This window comes from Phoenix dactylifera, chromosome 15, assembly GCF_051530095.1.
Source record: "Phoenix dactylifera cultivar Ajwa chromosome 15, Ajwa_hap1_PhDact_Kaust_v1.1, whole genome shotgun sequence".
In the NCBI taxonomy this organism is placed as follows: Eukaryota; Viridiplantae; Streptophyta; class Magnoliopsida; order Arecales; family Arecaceae; genus Phoenix; species Phoenix dactylifera.
This window is the reverse complement of record NC_143204.1, coordinates 16,978,694-17,000,206: the sequence shown is the minus strand read 5'-3', so window position 1 is coordinate 17,000,206 and position 21,513 is coordinate 16,978,694. Positions and strand designations below refer to the sequence as shown.

The 21,513-nt window shown below is 35.3% G+C and overlaps 1 protein-coding gene across 1 annotated transcript; it reads right to left on the bottom strand.

The window, feature by feature from the left end:
- Nucleotides 1-6,641: 6,641 nt before the first annotated feature.
- LOC103699100 (SNF1-related protein kinase regulatory subunit beta-2-like) lies at nt 6,642-17,870 on the bottom strand. Its single transcript, XM_039134105.2, has 4 exons — nt 17,235-17,870; nt 12,292-12,470; nt 12,021-12,183; nt 6,642-7,429 (listed from the first exon to the last, which is right to left on the bottom strand). Exons 1-4 carry the CDS (start codon nt 17,406-17,408, stop codon nt 7,109-7,111), a joined length of 837 nt encoding a protein of 278 aa, XP_038990033.2. The 5' UTR covers nt 17,409-17,870; the 3' UTR covers nt 6,642-7,108.
- Nucleotides 17,871-21,513: the final 3,643 nt, after the last annotated feature.

The window sequence follows — 21,513 nt, the reverse complement described above, 5'->3', positions numbered from 1 at the left end:
ACCACCCTTCCGGTGGTATTTGGTTTACCTTATCTTTAAGTAAAATAATTAGTCTGTGACCCACCATTTATTTTACCATTTCTTTCATGCTCTTTTCACACCAAACATGATGTTGAGATTCATTGCCAAGTCCTAATTCTATTAGGATTCTTATTTAGTTGGTCATTAGTTTTAATGACTTTATGATTCTATTCATAGTTTTATTCTATTTAGTTAGTCCTTTTAGAATAGTTATCCAATCTTATTTTTTAATGGGTATTAGTTTTTGAATTTGAGTGAAAATTAGACATTCCACCTATATGACTCTATTTAAAGAGACCTTTGGTATTTCCTTTAGTGTAGCATAAGAAAAGAAAGAGAGGGGGAGAATATGAGAGTTGTTCTTCTTAGTGAGGAGCGAAATTTTTTTTTTTGTATAGCTCAATTTTTTTAATAAAATATTTTGTTCTCTCCTAATTATTTTTTCTTTCAACATCTTTTTTTTATTTTTTTGTTTGGTGTTTATTTTAGATCTTGGGCTGGCATAATTGATCTACTCTGCGTAGCGTGTCGTTCTACATAGTATCAGAGCCATAGGCTTAGAGATCGGTTATTCGTGTATTCATAGCTCGGCGTGGTTGAAGAGCTTCTAGTAATTTGTTCTGCACCGGTGCAAGCATATGGACTCTTATTTGGTGATTCAAGAGATAAATCATCATGGCTGAAGCGACTACCATCTCTAGCATTGGGATCAAAATATTGAACAACACTAATTATGTGTATTGGAAGGCTTATATCAAATTTTACTTGATCGGACAAGATTTATGGGAGATTGTGAACGGGACAAATATGGTGAAACCACCAGAAACTCTTGACAATACAGAAGCGAGAAAAAAAAAAAGATCAAAGTTGGAAACAATATATATATTCTCAAGACTAACATGGATGAAGAAAATCATCAAAATATTCAAGATATTGAGGAGCCAAAAATAGTATGGGATATTGTTGTTACTCTCCATGCACTCAAAGTCTAATGAGGCTTGGCTTCAATTTTTAGAGAACGAGATTAGTATTCTCAAACACGGTAATCTTACAATCTCCCAATATTTTTTTAAAGGAAAGAAATTATTTGATGAGCTTGGTATACTTGATCCAAACTCTTGTTATGATGAAAATAAATGGCATAGATTGTTAGTTCGTGGTGTGAATAAGGAGTATAGTGCTTATATGCTTGCTATTTCTGGGTGGGCTCAACAACCTATATTAGCAGAGTTAGAAAATATACTTGTTAAACAAGAAGCATTTAATACTTAGATGCATGATTTGACTATACCCCCTCAAAAAGAAGAGGTCTTATTTTTAAGAGTAAAAGTAAAAATAAGAAGTGTAATAACAAATTTAAAATTTTTTAAAAAAAGTCCAGTTGGAGAATTTGAGAAGGATAAAAATCGTAATTAGAAGAAAAATTACAAATTCAAGGGAAATTATTATAGGTGTGGAAAATTTGATTACAAAATTTAAGATTGCAGAGTCAAGTTCAAATAATCTGATATTGCATCCTCTAGTTCAGAGCATGGGGGAGGGAAGAAAATTGATAGTTGAGCTCTCAATACTACTATTATTGATTCCAATTGTCTTGATAGCCAGTATGCTAAATTTACTCATGTGAATCATAACAGACTTCAAGATTTGAATCAAAGGGAGCTTGATCAATTAAAGTAGTTCAAATTTTGAAGACTCGGAGTATGACAAGGTTGATCAACTTGAGGATCAATCAAGTCCAAAAAAAATCTGGACCAGAAGGAGTTTGATTGTATGGATGATGTATTAAATTCAGAAGAGATCATGATTGAAGTTGCTCAAGAAGAGTCAAAGGAAGCTACAGTTGATTCATCCATAAACATCCATACTGAGGAATCAAATAATGCAAAAGAGGCTTGTGTCAAAGCTATCTAAGATATGGATTTTTTTTTAGAGATTTAATCAGCCATAAGATTGAAAAACTGACTAATTTTGAAGTAGTTCCAGAGATCAAGCAGGAAGAAGATATGCTTGGTGAAGATGATTCATATTATGCCTTAGTACTCGACAAAATTTTTAGTGTACCAATTGATTTTGAAGCTACCTCAAAGTTCAAGCTATTAGAAGACTCTATGCACAAGGATTTGATTTCATGTATAAAAACCAATTGTATGCAGATACTTGAAGCTACTCAAGTGGAGGTAATACCTAATGCTTACATTGATTGCAATTGGCAACTTGATATTCATTAGAATAAACTGGAAGCTCATCAAAATCTTGGCATCATAACCATAGAGTCAATGCTAGAGAGAAGTATTAGAGGACATCGTCGATTTCGACATAAACATAAAAAAGGACGAGCTAGCAAAAGAGTTACTATTCGAACCAATGAAGGAGTTCTACTATTCAATTACTAGTTTGACAAATTATTACATATTATTATTACTATGATAATATTGGCAATGACTACTGTGGCATTTTACGACATCGATAAGTTTAATATTGTTGACATGGACTTTACAATGAGGAGAAGTGTTAAGATTCATTGCCAAATCTTAATCCTATTAGGATTCTTGTTTAGTTGCTCATTAGTTTTATTGACTTTAGGATTCTAGTTTTGTTCTATTTAGTTATTTCTTCTAGAATAGTTAATTAGTCTTATCTTTCAGTGGTGTTGGTTTTTGAATTTGAGTAAGAATCAAACATTCCACCCTTATGAACTCTATTTAAAGAAATCTTTGGTGTCTCCTTTAGTGTGACGTGAGAAAAGAAAGAGAGGGAGAGAGAATGAGAGTTATTCTTCTTAGTGAGGAGTGAAAAGAGAGCCTTTTTGTGTAACTTAATTTTCCTAATAAAATATTTTTCTCTTCTAATTATTTTTTTCTTTCAGCATCTTTTTTTTTTATCTTTTATTTAGTATTTGTTCTAGATCTTGAGCTGGCGCGATCGATCTATTCCGCATAGTGCACTGTTTTATATGTGGTAATTTGAAATGAGATATATTTTTCCATGCTAGAATATCCCTACACAAATGAACCTTTATAGGATTTAGAATTGAAGCTATATCTTTTCTAAGAAAAAGAAGAATCAAACACTTGGTCTTTATCATCTCTTTTGTCATGGTTCATCTCATGACGCTTTCACAACATAAATTGTTTGAACTGTGGTATGATCAGTTACTTTCTGACAAAGTGCCGCCTTACATCGAAACAGGGCCAATGCATTGCCACCTCAGCCACAGGGGCCAAGTGGTTGGCAAGAACACGTAGTATTCCTCTTTCTCACATAGGCCAAGTGGTCAGTATCCCTCTTCAATTAACTCTACTATAAATAATGGAAAAGTTTGAAGTCCAACGTAGTATGTTAGACTTTATATATTGTTGCTATTGTCGTTTTCAAAACAAAAATTGTAGTTAAGTAGTAGGTGGATTTTAATGTCCAAACTTCAAAGCATTAATTGTAGTTGAATGACTACAACTTAGAAAAAGCAGACTTGCCTTGTGCATGATGAATGATATGATCCTAAATGTGGAATTAACAATTATATATTTAGATTGAATTTGTAGTCCTCCACTGGATATTCGAGCCTAGCTTTTTTGAGAGCTTTTTAATAATTTTTTATTATACACAGTAGATAGATAAATAGGTAGATAGATAGCTATTATAAATATTTTCTCCATAAGAATTATTTGTCATGTTTACTCCCAGACTAATCTAAATTTATTTGGGCTTGGAGTTTAAAGAGGACAATTGAAAATAAGATTAATTTTTTAGAGATAGATATTTATTTAATATAATTTTATCATAATGCTAGTAATCTCCTCCCACTAGAAGACGTCATATGGAAGTTATCGGAATATATATTTTATTTTTTTATTACATGACCGTGGTTCGTAATATAAGTTAGCACCTAAAAAAAAAAAAAAACTCTAGTAATTGAGTGACATAAATATAAAAAATTATTAGATGGATTATGTCCAATGGGCCAGTCTAATAGCCACTTGCCGCTAAGGATGTTAATAGGATGAATTCGATGCAGATCATAAAAAAATCAAAATCAAAAGCGAAATTTACTAGCACCTATAAAATCGAAACTGAACGGTTTTTGAAAAAGAGATCGATAAACACTATCAAAACAAAATAAAAAAATCTAAAACCAAAACAGAAACCCAAAAATTGAAAACCATCAACTTAATTAATCATTTTAAATTTTAAATATATAAATAACCAAATTAAAGATACCATCCATAATTTTCATAATATAATCTATAATCTAACCAAATTTATAATAAAATATTTTGAATTTACACAAAATTTAATAGGTATTACGGATATTAAATATTGGATAAGTTTGGTTTTGGTTTTATTTTCAGGTTCGGTGTCGAATTCGATATCGGATTAGAAAATCATCAAAACCATAACCAAAATCAAAATCAAATAATTTTTAATTTTTAAACCTATCACTAAAAATATTTTTATTTAATTAAAATTAAAATTATTTTGTTTAATATTTGGTCAGATAAAATTTTTGAATATTCATCCTCATCCACGTCCTACTAGCCACGTCACCTTTCAAGATAGACACCACTCGAGCACCCAATTAATGTCTATCTGTTTGTTGGGTAGTACTCCTGCGATTTGATGAACTCTGATGGCTATTGATGGCACCAAGTAGCTGAATTTTGGAAAATTATTTATTAGTGAAAGAGATTTTGATATTAATGTTGGTATTTATAATTAATGACTGCAACATGTGGCTCACATACTCAGAATCATGGGCACCATGAGAAATACTACTCATCGTCAGAGAAATTGTTAGCGATCAGCTATGCACTTTAAGTAGGTACTTGGTGAGGGCGATGCAACAAACTGGCGCAACCCATCAAAAAAGGCTGAAATTATTTTAATAAGTCTTTCATGATCGGTTGCATGAAAAGATTAGTTATGCTCGCTCAACTATACTAAATGAAATGATATGCTTCCTTCGTATAAAGTTGAGTTTTTACGAGTTGTACAAGTAAAAAATTAAATTTAATATTACATGTTAATTTGCTTATTATCATAATTATAATTTTTAATTTAATATTTTTATAACATTTTTTATTTTGATGTAGAGTAAGTTTGTGCTTCCTCTAGAGAGCCATGACTGGGTGCTAAAGTCATAATTGTCCTCCTGATGTATATTCTTATAAGTGGAGAAAGCTTATTCACTACTAGTTTTTCAAGAGAGGACAGATTGTGTATACTCTCCCAATACCTTATATTGTATTTATTATTAACATAGCTTGCAAATATATACATCGAATATATTACATTATTTGCTTTTTTTTGGTAGACATATTTTGATATTGGTAGAGTTGCATGAGCATCTCAAGCGGTTTTCTCACACATCAAACTCCAAGAGTTATGCAAGGCGTAGAGATGAAACATAAGTTTTTTTAAAACTCTGTCATATTTCAAACTACTCAATCAAATACTTATATTAAAACTCTTCTCAGATGGTTACTCTTTGTTTTATATTGAAACACTTATGCTTCTTAGTAAAATTATGTATCATATATCATATACCATGTATCATGATACTTATGAGTCTTATTAAAACTCTTTGACTTCTTTAATTCAAATTGAAACTTTAATCTTCATATTGAACTATGTATCATATATCATATAATGTATATCATGAATTATAATCCGTATATCTTCTATCATATATCATGTATTATGGATGATGTATTATATAACATATATTTTTTATCGTAGATGAAAGAGCATGGGAGGGAACTTGGTGAGGTTGAGTTCTACAGGATGACTCATACCTATTAAGATGGTAGCTTTGTTTGGGAGGAGTCGAAAGAGATAGTTATATGTATTGATAATCGATTTGTGCAACAATTTATAATTTAATTTATTTAAACATTAATATATGACTTTTTTTCTAAAATAAAAGATTGGGCTGCATCTCTTATTGTAAAGTGTGTCACGAAGACCAGACGCATGGAAGCTCAGATGTTCGTCGAATTGATGGGACCAAAGCATTATGGTCGAGTGAGGGGTTATGGCGTTGGAGTTACCCCTACTCAATTATTTGTAGTGAGCAGATATACCCAGAATACTAGATATAGTAATAACAATGCCGAAGTTCGTAGGCCGGAGGCACAGATGAAAGAGATGAGGCATAGCTATCAGACAGAGATACAACCTTTGAGGGCTCAGCTTGACCCAATTGCATCTTTGATGTATAGGTTTGTCCTTTTTCAGATAAATAACTACATCTATTTGTATATTTTATATAATTGTCATGCATAGGTTTGTCATTGATTAGCAATGCTTACAAATGTCGTCCCTTATATTCTCCCTAAACCAAAAACGTTGTAGACTTGTTTTTTCACGATACCATTGCCGACACTTTTGCGACACTTTAGAAATCATCGAAAATCAAACTCGCAACACTTTTTCGCATCGGCAAATCCATTAAAAAGCGTCAATAATACCAGATGTTCCTGTAGTATATTGATGGCACCAAATAGCTATTTTGGAAAAGGATTTGTCATTTTAGTGATCATTGCTCATGATGTTAGGCAGTATTGAACTATATCTCCAACGAAATTTTTCATCACTAAAACAGAAAATAATATGACATATTTCAGGCACAAATATTTTAGAAATTCCATTAGCAAGCTAATAACATAAACATCTAAGTTGAGATAAGTGTAAGCAACATTTACAAGGTGAAATCTGGAAAAACCTGCTAGTAATCCTTTTATGCCCAATCTCATCACTTCAATTTTTCATAGTACTGAGAGGATTAGGTTTCATCTATTTATTATTAGTTTTCAACTCATAATCAACTTGCCATACACCACAAAAGCCAATACTTAGTAAAGAGACAACCTTGAAAAATATTCTCCTCTGAACATTTAGCCAATATCACTATAGTTATTTGATGATTGCTCTCCCCATGTGTCCAGATATCAGCCTTGTTCCTATATCTTTTTCTTCCCCTATATTTGGAGGTCTTTGGCACAATTCATCATGGTTATATGAGCATGCTTTACATCACTCTCCCAAGTCCATAAATCTCTGTGATCATCCACTCAATCAGTAATTATCACTGAAAGGACTTGTAGAGCACCACAGTGACATACTTGGATCGAAACCTGCGGGTAGCGCCAAGTGCCACAATGGGCTGACCACTCTTTGCTTTCTGAATGTAGAGGTGATTCAGCACTACATGCGGAGGTCTTGAGAGAGAGGAGGGACTGTCTCTATTGGCTGGTTCATTGAGAAGGGTAAGATGCAGATGTGGAGAGACACTTGGTGGCTCTTTGGCAAAATCCTCCGAACCAAGTGGCCAATTGTTATAGCTTGAGTCCGGTGACTGAGGTGCCTCAAAACCAGCAATGCTTTCTATATCCTCAGGAACAGATTCCTGCAACACAAGAATGCAGTTTCCAAGAAAATTTTGATGATAAAATCTGAACACTGTTAAGAAAGCGAATGAGATATTGTTTAACAACTTGGTCATAAAAAATGACATTTATAAAACTAAAATATGCAATGCGCGATGCGTGTGGTATGGAGATGGATGAACTCAAGGGTGGAGCATCATGCACCACTTGAGAGTTGGCTTTTAATCTTATGAAATTTGATCAAGAATAGTAAGAGGTATCAAATTGTATTGTAGGTTGTCTGCAAAGATGAGTAGTTAGTAGATAATCATACTTTCGATATTGTCTAAAGAGGATTCCTTCAGACCAAAGAAATCAACTTTTAAGCGATTTAAGACTGGATAACTACATTGGAACATGTAAAACATTTGCCTCTTTGATATCCTGGTTTCATCTCAACCACCATCGGCTAAAGCATCCCTAGCCAATACATCCACACTAAGAAAGCCACCTACAGAATCATGGCTCATCTGACTGAAAAAGTTGACCTCATCAAGCCAAATAGACATGAACTTTTGTTTGAAGTCTTTATGTACTAACAAAGTGCAAAGTCATGGCATAACAATATGTTGACCTCAATGCTCTATTACTATCTGTTTACTCTCCATGCAAGGCCTGCTCAGAAGCTGAATGTTAAAGAGATGGATAGGTTAATCTTTTGTAATCGTACTTAGATTTCACCTGCTGCTAAAGAACCATCAGATAATAAATGATCCTAGGAAGGAGCACTTGATATGGACAAGATGTTGTAGCTTATTTGATAACAGCTTATATTGATCAGCTTGTTTTAAATTGTGAACAGATCTTTGAGCTATGTTGCACCACGGGATTGAGAGCTTTCTATTTACTATGATCAGAATCATGATTACAGTATCAATCCTGATGTGTCTACTAAGGGTTTAACATGTTTTGAGATCAGCAAATCTGGTGTTGCAGCCCACATATCTAATATGCAAATTATGTGTAATAGTCCAATAGCTAGTCAAGAAAGGGAGGACAAGCAATGGAAGTAACCAAAAACCCGAGATCTTCAGTATCTTTCAAGACCAATGAAGCACAAAGCCTACTATGAATGACATTAACAACAAAGAATATCACACTCTTTCCCCTCAAGCAATTAAACCTTTTTGAGTTATAGCCCAAGAAAGAAGACATCAAGAGGGCCACAATATACCCAAGCTAATTGTTGAGATTCATTGCCAAGTCCTATTCCTATTAGAATTCTTGTTTAGTTGGTCATTAATTTTAATGATTTTAGGATTCTATTCCTAGTTTTATTCTCCTTAGTTATTCCTTCTAAAATAATTATTATTATCCTTTAGTAGTTATCAAGTCTTATCCGTTAGTGGGTATTAGTTTTTGAATATGAGTGGGATGTTTGAATATGAGTGGGATGTTTTTGAATATGAGTAGGAATCAAACATCCCACCCATATGAACTTTATTTAAAGAGACCTTTGGTGTCTCCTTTAGTGTAGCGTGAGAAAAGAGAGAGACAGAGAGTGAGAGAGAAATGTCGGCGGAACCGGTACCGGGCACCATACCGGTAGTCCGGCGGGACGAGTTTGTGCAGGCCCACGTCGTGCCTTGTCGGGCCCGTACCGATACAATAGAGAAGGCGGGGGAGAGAGAAAAAGAGAGAGAGAGAAGGAGAGAGAGGGAGGGAGGTTGGCAGAGGATCGCGGAGGGCGACGGAGGGCCGTTGAAGACCGGCGACTCAGACAGGAGGCGGAGGAAACCTCCGCAGTTGGAAAATAGGACGGGTCCCCTATTTCATTCAAAACAGGGAACCCACCCTATTTTTCGGCTGTGAAGCCTATAGGAGTGTCCTCCGCACGTCTTGTCGGCCGGCCTCCGCCTCCCTCTCTCTTCCTTCCTCTCCCTGTCCCTCCCTTCCCTGCTCGCTCCTTTTTTCTTCTCTCTTTCCTTCTTCTCTCCTCCGACAACGGATTTCGTTTCGATTGCCAGAACCGTGCCGGTCGGCTACCGGGATAGCTCGGTACGACCGGAACCGCCCACTTCGAGACAATTCCGCCGACATAGAGAGAGAGCTATTTTTTTGTGTGACTCAATTTTTTAATTAAATATTTTTTCTCTCTCTTAATTAGTTTTCTTCCAGCATCTATTTTTTGTTTTCTGTTTGGTATTTGTTTTAGATCTTGGGCCGGCACGGTCGATCTACTCCATGTGGCGTGCCATTCTATATAGTATCAGAATGAGGTTGGCGAGTGATTGAGCAGTTTGCGACTTCAATCAGATTTATATGGAGTGCAATTTTTGAAGTAGCGACTTGATTGTTGGTGGTTCGTATATTCGTAGCTTAGCACGGTTAAAGAGCTTTCAGTAATTCGCTATGCAGTGGTGCAAGCATGTGGACTCTTATTTTAGTAATTCAAGAGGTGAATCATCATGGCTGATGCTACTATCTTCTCTCTCAATGGGTTTAACATGTCTAACCTCACCAACATTAATATTGCTGCTTTTACTACTACCGCTTCTCTCCGTAAGTTAAACAACACCTGTCATCCAATTGGAAGCTATTGTCAAGTCGTATTTGATAGGACAAGATTTATGAGATATCTTGGATGAGTCAAAGATGATACCAACAGATACTCTCAACAATGAGGTTGCGAGAAGAAAGTGGAATCTAAAATCAAGAAAGGTAATGTGAATTATTCAAGTTTCAGTTGATACAGAAAATTATCTCCCTATTCAGGATATACAAGAGCCAAAGAAAGTATGAGATATTCTTGTGGTCGTTCACTCAAATTTAGATAAGATATCTTAAACAAAAGTTGCCAGAAGAGTGGATTTTAGTTTCAAGCTTCTTTAAAAATTCGGAAGAAGATCAGAATTGGTTTAAAGATAAAGATTTGAATCAGGGGGAGCTTGATCAGTGAGATACTGATTCAAGTTATGAAGACTCAGAGCATAGCAAATTTGATCAGCCTGAGGGTCAATCAGGTCCTAAAAAAAATCTAGAACAGGAGGAGCTTGATCACATGGATGTTGTATCAAGTTCAGAAGAGATTATGATTGAAGTTACTCAAAAAGAGTCAAAAGTTGCTATAGTTGATCCGTCTATAGAGATCTATAGTGAAGAATCAAACAATGTAGAAGAGTCTTGTGTCGAAACTATCCAAGATATGGATATTTCTTTTAAAGATTTAGTCAGCCATGAGGTTGACAAGCTGACTAATTTTGAAGTAGTTTCACTGATCAAGCAGGAAGAAGATATGCTTGGCGGAGATGATTCACGTTATGCCTTCGTACCCGACAAGGTTTTTGGTACACCAATTAATTTTGAAGCTACTCCAAAATTTGATCTATTAGAAGACTCTATGCATGAGGATTTGATTTCATATATAAAAGTTAATTATATGCAGATACTTGAAGCTACTCAAGTGGAGGTAATGGCTGATGATTGCAACTGGCAACTTGATGTTCATTAGAATAAACTGAAAGCTCAATAAAATCTTCACATCATAACCATAGAGCCAATGTTGAAGAGAAGTGTTAGATGACATCGTCGATTTCAACAAAAGCATAAAAAAGGATGAGCTAGCAAAGGAGTTATTGTTCAAGGCTTCAAGCCAATGAAGGAGTTCTATTCAATTATTGGTTCGACAAGTTATTACATATTGTTGTTACTGTGGCAATATTGACAATGACTGCTGTGGCGTTTCACAATATCGACAAGTCCAATGTTGTTGGCATGGACTTTACAATAAGAGAGAGTGTTGAGATAAATTATCAAGTCTTAATCCTATTAGGATTCTTGTTTAGTTAGTCATTAATTTTAATGACTTTAGGATTCTATTCCTAATTTTATTCTACTTAGTTATTTCTTCTAGAACAGTTATCTTTATCCTTTAGTAGTTATCAAGTCTTAGCTTTTAGTGAGTATTAGTTTTTGAATTTGAGTAGGAATCAAACATCCCACCCATATGAACTCTATTTAAAGGGACCTTTGGTTTCTCCTTTTGTGTAATGTGAGAAAAGAGAGAGAGACGGAGAGAGTGAAAGAGAGCCTTTTTTTGTGTGGCTCAAATTTTTAATTAAATATTTTTCTCTCCTAATTAATTTTCTTCTAGCATCTCTTTTCTATTTTTTGTTTGATGTTTGTTCTAGATCTTGGGGCGGTACGGTTGATCTACTCCGTGTAGCGTGCCATTCTACACTAATTTCATGAGAGAACTACTTGAAACAACAGCAGCAAGACTCACATGATTATAAAAGAGTCATGCTGGACTCTAACCTGTCCCTTTTTTTTCTTTGGTGATTCAACTTGTGCCTTTTTACGATAACAAGCATAAGCCAGCCATGTATCAGTGAGATGCATATAACCTTAACCTACTCATGCTCCAAACTGGCTGTGTGGCCGTAAAGCTAGTATTCCTTATATCATAAAAGTTATTTTAAAAAGCATAGAATCAGAACATAGTACACTATAAATGATGGATAGAAGCACGGAATATGAAATGACCATAGTTTTGGCTTCTACTATATATGATTGAGCACTTCACAAGGTTAATTATGAAGCATTGATAAAATAATGGGCTAAAGTAGTTACCTTCAAGTCTAAAATGTTATAAGCATTCCCTAAATCATCATGCATCCAGGGAACGTCAGGTGCATACCTCCATTCTCCATCAACAATAAATCTATACTGGTAGAAACCTGATAGAAGTACTTTCATAATTGTGAAGTCCTTCCCTGACTTTTGCAATGGTTTCCTGTAACAATAAAATCCATGTGTACATGAATTGCTCAATCTCTTCAAACTTCTATTCATTTTGAAATAAAGAGCAATAGATGACAAAACTGTCACTAGTCCCCAATACTTTGTCTTCCAGTTATCCCAGGATCCTTCCACAAAGACTTCCTTGCCACCATGGCTCCAGGTTATCATTGTTGGAATTCCTTGGTCATAGATGACATTCTCATACTCGGTAAAATTCTGCATCCATGAATCACTTGCCGAATGCATCTCTTCAAGTCTCTGCAGTGGAACCATGGGGGTCTGGGAAAACCAAAGGGAGAACATGATTTTTTTAAAAGATTTTAGAAAATGAGGATGCCCTTGTAGAGCCAGATGAAGTGATTCTGATAGAAGAATTTTTTTTAAAAAAATAAAAATCTACAATTATTATCTATTAAAGCAAGAGAAGAAAAGCATTCAAGAAAAATGTCTATAATATATATATATATATATATATATATATATATATATATATATATATATATATATATAAAATAAGGAGAAACAGAAAAGCATCACTGAATGCAGTGAGTGTTCCATAATCCACACAGCCAAGATAAGACCCCACATCTTACAAAGATGGACATTAACATTTGACTGAATCCTCCACTTATCAGAAGAAAAAATATATTGTTTACTGTAGGTCTGATCTTTCCTTCCATCCAAACTACAAGAATGAGGGTAAATGCACAAAATCTTCAAATTTAAGAAACTAGTTAAAATTAGATGTGATGGATATTCATAAAATACTGAATAGGGGGAATTAAAGAAATAGGACCTAGTTGAACTCAAACTTCAAAAAGAAGAAAAAGAAATTGTTTTTTTTTTTTTAAGTGCTGGTTGAAGTGCCTGATTTCATAAGTTACAGGTTAAGGAGCTATAATGATCTTAGTATATGAAGTTAAAATGAAGGTGTTAATATGGTTTCCATGCCAACTAACTTAGTATACTATGAAGTATACAAATAAATCCTTCACAAATGTACCATCATTTCATTAACTTGATTTTTCCCCCTCAACGAAAATGGATAGGAAATGCCTAAGTAGAGGGGAACAAGAGGTTGAACACTACAAAAAATCAAAAGAAAAGGGGAATAAAAAAAACACAAGAAATTAATGCATATCAAGGAGATAAAAGCTGTCTTATATCATGATAGGGAGTCAGACAAAGAAGCAAGACTTTCCCAACACAAAAAAAGAAAAGAAAAGAAAAGTAGTTATGTAAATGATTGAGCATAAATATATTACAAGCAATATGTAACTTCCACAAGAAGCACTAATTATTACAACAAAAGGAGAAAGACTACATCACGGAGTAACCCCTTGATTAAGAAAGAGCACATGTGATGGAATGGTTTTAAGAGAAAATGAACAGAACACGAGTTACCAGCCCTCCAACCCTCTCCACTTCTCAGATGTGTCCATATGCATGCACTTGCGCACTCACACATACACATAGAGAGAGAGAGAGAGAGAGAGAGAGTCATGCATTCCCCCGAAGGGCAATGAAAAAGAGGTTTCACTTTCAGTCGCAAAGCCCACTTCTCCCCACCTTCTGCAAGTACATACACATCTATGAACACTTGCCGTATCAAGAAACCTTCTTCTCTTCTGAAAGGCACAGTAACCTTTATTATGACCTCCATTTTGTAGCATCTACAATCATAGGAACCATTGCTTCAGCCATCTTCATGGAATCAGTTCATGATGAAACCCACGAAATAGGAAACCCCTAACAAAGGGAGCATTGAGATGAATTGACTCCAGTCAAAGAAGACATCTAATAAAGGATAGAAAAGAGGCATACAGCAAATTATCCAGCCTGTAAGCCACACAGCCACACACACACAGTTCCCTTAACCATCTTAGTCTCCCTCATGGCAAACTTGTCAGTACCAAGAATCTTTTCCTAGATAACTATCCAAGTATACATGTAAAGCTTCCAAGGAACCTTAATAGACCAACCAGGCTTATTATAAATCTGCCTAGCCACTCCTATTAAACTTAGTTTTCCAATTTCCTCATCTTCACTATCAAGAAATTTTTGCTGGAGTATTTTATCAAAAGAGCCGTCCCACTAAGAAAAATGTTCATAGGAGATATCATGCAATTTTCCATGTATAACCGTTACAAATTTATATATCAGAATAGGGTCGGCAGAACCGTCCTGGACTGGACGGTTTCGGACGTACCGGGGGCTCACCGGTACGGTTCCAGCAACAAAAACGAAAACCATTGCCGGAGGCAGAAAAGAAAAAGGAAAGAAAGAAAAAGAGAGAGCGAGGGAGGAGGGAGGGAGAGGGAGCAGAGCCAGTGGAGGCCGGCGCCAGGAGAGAGGCGAGGTCGCAGCCAGTTCCCCTGTTTCGAATGAAACAGAAGTCCCGATGCTAAAAAAATCATGATTTTTAAGTTACTGACTTCACTTAAAAATCACGAAATTAAAAATTACTTAAAAATCACGATTTTTTTAATGGCTGGACCCTTGTTTCGTTTGAAATAGGGAAACCAGCCGTGGCCTCGCCTCCCGCCCAGGTGCCGATCTCCGCTACCATCCGCCGGCCTCCTTCTCTGTCCCTACCTCTATCCCCCTTCTCTTTCTCTCTTTTTCTCTCTTCCACGGTCTGCGTCGCCCTCTCTTCTGTCGGTACAGGCTCGACATGGCACAGTGCAGGCCCGTATCGACTCGTGCCATCGGAGAACCCGTACGGTGCCCGGTACCGGTTCCGCCGACCTTATATTAGAATATGCTATGCTTTACCATAATTAACTTAATTAGCAAGTCATATCTAATCTATAAGCAGACCTGATACCAGTGAGAGAAGGCCTGGTGGTTATGGGTAGATTAAGGATACAAATATTACCACATCACATTCTCAAACATCCAAAGCACATCATAGGATGTAGCCTGTAGGCTTTTAAGATATTATCAAAACTATGAAAACCACAAGTAAGATGACTTATAGTTCTGGTATTTAAGGAAGAATAAAGAACAAATTGTGTTATCACTAAATTGTAAAAAAAGATGCATTAAACAAAACCAATAAATGATGAATGCTCATCAGGATTAAAAAGAAAAAAGAAAAACATTGGAAGACTTTTTATATATAGGACAAGTGAAACTCTATGGCTGGGAATGCATTCATCAATCAACTAAAAGCCAGTAAGATAACCTCGAACAACCAAATCAAGCTTCATACCTATCAAAACCTAAATCCATGATCGACATAAGCAATCTTCATATTTATTTCTTCCATATAACCAGATGATTACAACAATGGGTAATGCAAACCCAAAGGCACATCCACCTGAAGTGGTGCAACTTGGAAAATATCTATAAAGAAACCATATTGGGAAAAAAAAGAAACCATGGACCCAACCCAGCTAGACACTAGGCCTTAGAAGGGTAGTAGATTTACACAAGTTTTAAAAAAATGCATCTATATAAATATTCTTAAGGCTCCACATTATAAGAAACTATCAACAGAATATTAGACTTTCTATTAGTATAACTGATTTGATGCAAGCATTTGATGCATTTGACGAAACAACATTATACGGTTATGATCCAAACTTGTCACATATTTCAATCTTTACACAAACAAAAGGGAGCAAAAGAATTCCTGCTTTGATTGTCCTATTCTTTAAATGATATAATGTATTTTTAGCATCTTTCTCATTTATGTTCTTTTAGTGTATGTAATATGTGTGAGGACCCGTGCGGGCATGTATTTAGTCCCACATCGGTTATTCGCTGGGAAGATCTTGGGTACTTATACAGGATCAAGGAACCCAAACAATACCTTCCGGCTAGCCATTTTAGGTAAGATCCTAGGTTGTTACAAATGGTATCAGAGCGAACCCGACCCATAACTTATGTGGACTAGGAGACACTGCAGCACGGATCCATTGGGGTTGACCACGGACCGATCGTGGTGTTTGTGATTAGATTTGAATGGATTTGAACCTCTAGCCTGACGAGGACGTCAGGGTTTGAAGGGGGGAGTATGTGAGGACCCGTGCGGGCGTGTGTTTAGTCCCACATCGGTTATTCGCTGGGTAGATCTTGGATATTTATACAGGATCAAGGAACCCAAACAATACCTTCCGGCTAGCCATTTTCGGTGAGATCCTAGGTTGTTACAATATGTACATCAAATGTGAATGATACACATTACTTGAATCTGGATTATCAAAGTTCTGTTTCCAAGTACCAGACACATAAAATTATCCTATCAGTATCCTCTTGAAAAACTACAGGAACCAAATGGAACCAACTTTAACTAGCACCAGATGCCACTGGCTGGCTCTAAGGGAAGATACGCCTATTCCGTTAAGACAGACATCTCATATCCCAGTCCTGAAATCAATTTCAGCACAAATGCTCATCTAAAACTGCACCAACCTAAAATATAAACAAAATACCAACTCCCAAATCATTCCCTAGGAAACTGAAAAAAACCAAGTAAAAACTAGCATGACTAACAAAATTTGGAAACAAGAATGCACAACTAACCGATATACTGTTTATGTCAACATGCAAATAATTGTTAGGAGTAAATAAAATAAAGCGACGGCATCAACTCAGAGGGATGGAAATTTCCAAATTGGCAAAGCAATATTACTTGATACAGAACAGAATTCTACAAAGTAGATGGGGTACAAACAACAGCCCACTAATTCAAATATGTCAAAACCATGTGAAACATTAACTAAAAACCAGGTAGCAATCAACTATAGATAAATCCATGGATTTAAGAGAATTCTAAACAACTTTTAATAAGAAAGAAAAAAATTCAGAACCTACATATAAGTGGCATTTTCTAAATCATAAAGAAGATAACTTGAAAAGAAAACAATTCATACCCATGAACGAAAAAAGAAAAAAAAAACATCTCTTTTCATAACTAACCTGCATGAACATAGAAGATCGCCACAAAAGAGCAAGAAATACATAAGGAGTGTGGGTTTTTTGTCTTTCTTTCTTTTTCTAAGTAATAATATTGAGACAAGGAAAGAGAGAAGTGACCTGAGGAGTGAAGAGCAGAGGAGACCTTGCTGCACCACTGGGGCTCTGGGGAGGGCTATTTCTCATCAAATCTTCTGAACTTCCCTGCAAGTGAGAACTAAAACCCTGCCCCTCTCTCTCCTGCTGCTGGCACTCCCCCTCTACGTCCGGGACACTACTAATAACATTACCCATTTAGAAGGCAGTTTCTGAACTAATGATCAATTTTTTATGATCAAAACCTCCTCTTTGCCTCAATTATCCCATTCCTATATAGAACCTTAAGCAAAACTATTGTTTTAGGATGGTAAGCTGAAAACCAAAGATAAAAGAGACTGAAAGGCTAATAGATAATGGTTGGAATCAAGACTACTTGTCGCAAAATCTGGACTTTGGAATGGAATCCATCTTTTCGTCAATAGGAAAATAGAGAGAGAGAGATTCAACAATTCCCTGTCTCCAGCTGGTTCCCAAAAGAGAGGAGACTACGGAAAAGTTGAGAGAAAGAAGAGGGGTGGGGAAGCGGACAGGAACAGGGACAGGGGAAGAGACCCAGCCATCTGCACCCAGAAACAGGGCAAGAAACGAAACCACCTACCGCCCCGAAAGTCGCCACAGGCCACAGCCCCCATCAAGGATTAACCCACTTGGCATTTCTGAGGAAGAAGAATTTTGTATGTTTAAATAAGAAATAAGTTTTTTCTCATAAAGATTGTATTTTTTGAATAAAAAATAAATTTTTTTCTCCTAAACATTGTATTTTTTTTCCTTACAAGAGATATTGGTTTTCAACCATTCTTGTGTTTTGTAATTTTTGCTTCTCATGTCTCCTCATTTTTCTTTTTTCTTTTGCCCTCCTCCAATGAGTTTGGAAGATTCCATTCAGAAGTCATCTAGAATAAAAATCATATAGGGTGGGCATTAGAGAAAAAAATATAGAGTAAATTTCTTATTTTATTATTTTTTTATATTTAAAAAAAATCCAAAAGTTATATTTTTTTACTAACGAAGCCGTCAGTTCCGTAATTAAAAAAATAAAAAAATATTACAGAATATATTATATGGATAAGTAATAAATACAAAGCAAATTACTTATTTAGCATGCCAATATACATATCTAGATAACTCAATACACAATTTCTAGAACACGATGATCATCAGTATACACTATATGATTAGATGATATACACTTAATAAATTAGTCATCTAACAACTCAATACATACTTTCAGGCAAATTAATACACTGTTTCCATAATATTATATTTACCAATACATACTATATTGCCGATAACACATACTCGTCTTTGTGATATATATTGCAAGCTTATGTGGTATACGCTCCACAGTAATCTAATATACATTTTTAGACAAATTGATATACAGTTTTCAAAAAAACAATTTATCAGTATACACTATAAAACAAGACGATATACATCAAGCAATTAATCATCTCACATTTATTTTTTTAAAAGTTACAAGATTGACGGACTCAATTAATAGTAGAAGTCTTATTTAATTTGTCTTCTATATTTTTTTTTTAAGATGAGTACTAAAAAAATATGACAAAATAAGAATCTCCATTCCATAAGATATTCATTCTATAGTTCCTGCCCATATGATTTTGTTCGTCATGGCTGTTTGGTATCAGAAGCAGGTTAAATAAAATATGAAAACAGTTGTCATGTGTAAACTGCAAATTATTCCGCTACTTATTGGATCAGATGTTTGTCCTGTTGTACCCTGTAGATTAAAAGGCGCGTAACTACATGACACGTGTACAAAGTCGGTACCACAAAAAGACACGGTCGTTCACGTGGATGTTTAATGATGGGATCCTAGGATGGGGAGCAAATGAGTGCTGTGGACCCAAGAAATGGAAACTTTGTAGTCGGATTCAAATGGTGGGACCCAAAAAAGGAGTAATGATATGTGATGACTTACTCTGTGGGGTTCTTTTTTGGGTGTTTTGTCGTTTTTTATGATAAAAATATTGTAGAACACCGTATCCACGTACGCTGCGGTGGCAACTGGCGCTTGTGTGACTTCTTTTATACCGTTCAATTTACCATCAGATACGATGGACCACCTAAGGCTTAGCACGTGATATGGTGGACCAAGAAGGACGATCATGTCGGCCCAATCGTGTGGTGATTGTACATATATTTCGAGAGACGGATAGGACCGCAGACTGGATCGCTTTCTTCGTTACCCAGTATTTCGAAAAGTTTTTTTTGGACATCTATAGCAGATGTTCCACCTCCTTTGAATGTTTAGCTTTCTTATGATTTGGCTGGCTGTACTCACGTTAAAGTAATTTAAATTACCGTTTATACCTAAAAAAAAAATAGCTGCAACAGATGGCATGATTGCGTTGTCTTGCATTCCAATTCATGGTGTATCCGATGTCAACGGGTCAGGTTCGGATCCGCACCCAAACCAATAATATAAATATGAGATTCAAATCCAAACCCAATTAGCACTTTGCATCCCTACCTGGTATCAAAACCAAAACAGTTCATGTTTTAGCTTTCAAATATAAATGAAGGATTCAACCAATTATTTGGCTATGTTTCTGGACTATTTTTTAAAATATTTAGTGCACCCTTATTACTGCCTCATGGATTTAGAAAACATTAAAAACTTGAATCATGCAAAAATTGTACCTAAAAGAAAGCATCCATTCACTTATTGCTTTTGTTGCTTAAACATCCATAGCACAAAAAACAAATGTATAAAAATCAAGCTCAATGTGAATGTTAAACCATACTGATATGTTGAAAAGACTAATGTGTTAGTAACAACCACCAAGCATTACCACAATGACATACATTGAAATTTGGTTGAACGAGATGGACTCCAATTAATTTGAATACTATCTACTTGATATATATATATATATATATATATATATATATATATATATATATATATATATATATATATATATATATAATTTGAGATGGAAACCATGTTGATGCGTGCCATTCTTCCTTGTTTATGACAAGCAGATGGTTTGATCACTCTTTGTACCTCTATGAGTTCCATCTGTTTCTCCTCTTTAATCTCTTTTCTCTTGTACAAAACCTCCCGTCAATATCATTTTTACTAATAAACCCAGGGTGGCACTTTGCTTCCCTTTCCAATCAAAAAAAATGATGGCAGTGTGTTCATATTGGGAAGAAAAACCAAAAAAAAAAACAAAAAAAAAGAGAAATCTTGCAGCCATACGCAGTGAGCTTCATTATATGCCCCATCCCTCTCCAACCCTTGGGTTCCATATCATCAAGTTTGTTAGAGTTATGATACCCTAAATCTCAAGGAGGTTAGTGTAATTTACTCATATATTTATGTATATGTATATACACACATATATACATATATGTATTTATGCATGTGTATGCATGTATGTATAAATATATGTGTATATGTTAGATCTATCTAAATCCAAACCTGGACCGATAAAAATTTGGATCTAATTTTGGGATTCTAACCTAATCGAATAAGTTTAGGGGTTTATTTTTCATTCCCAAACCCTGTAGATTGGGTTAATTTTGGATCGAATTAGCAGGTTATCGGCTTCCCCTAATCCCAACTCCTGGGATAACAGCCGTGTGACAACTGATGAGGTTTGGACCACTGTTTTGATGGTCCAATAGTCTCCAAGGACGCCGTTATTTCAACTCAAATAGCCTATTGTTAGAGCAATACTGACTCCATGGTTGGCATCAATGTAAGAAGTGTCTGTAGTGTGATTGAATTATCAATGCAAATGAGTTATCAATGTTCAAATTACATCATTCTGCACGTCTCGAGTGCGTCTAGTATGTTATGTTATAAGTTTGTGGATTATTATATGCTTAAATACTCCTGATAGTCTAACATAGGTATCATGGATCAACCTGATGATGGCTAGTAATTATTAGCCTTTTCTTGCTATATGACAACCTAAGAAATAGGCACCGATTAGAGGTTTTCTGATAATTTGTAAGGCACATTGCCTAAATTCGGTTCAACAATATAGATTGCTTTTAGTATATACTCCAATATGATTAAAAGAAACCTTCATGACTCCGAATCCCACGATCGCAAGGATAGCATTGACATAATTTTCATATTTTTCAGGTTTATTGTACTGCTAGTTTTGCTTTCGAAGAATTATGAAAGTAATCCTTGTTATCTTTAATCTCTTTCCTTTCTTTCTTCTTGTTTCTAGCTAGTGTTTTTATTTCCAGTGAATGAGCAGGGCATGCTAAAAATTCTTGCAGTCTCGGCATCTTCTGCTACTATACAGTCCATATA

Coding starts and splice junctions, on each gene's coding strand:
- LOC103699100 (XM_039134105.2), bottom strand. CDS start 17,408: ATGGGTAATGTTATTAGTAGTGTCCCGGACGTAGAGGGGGAGTGCCAG. Junction 12,184..12,291: donor TGGGATAACTGGAAGACAAA/GTATTGGGGACT, acceptor TTATTGTTACAG/GAAACCATTGCAAAAGTCAG. Junction 7,430..12,020: donor ATAACATTTTAGACTTGAAG/GTAACTACTTTA, acceptor CTTGTGTTGCAG/GAATCTGTTCCTGAGGATAT.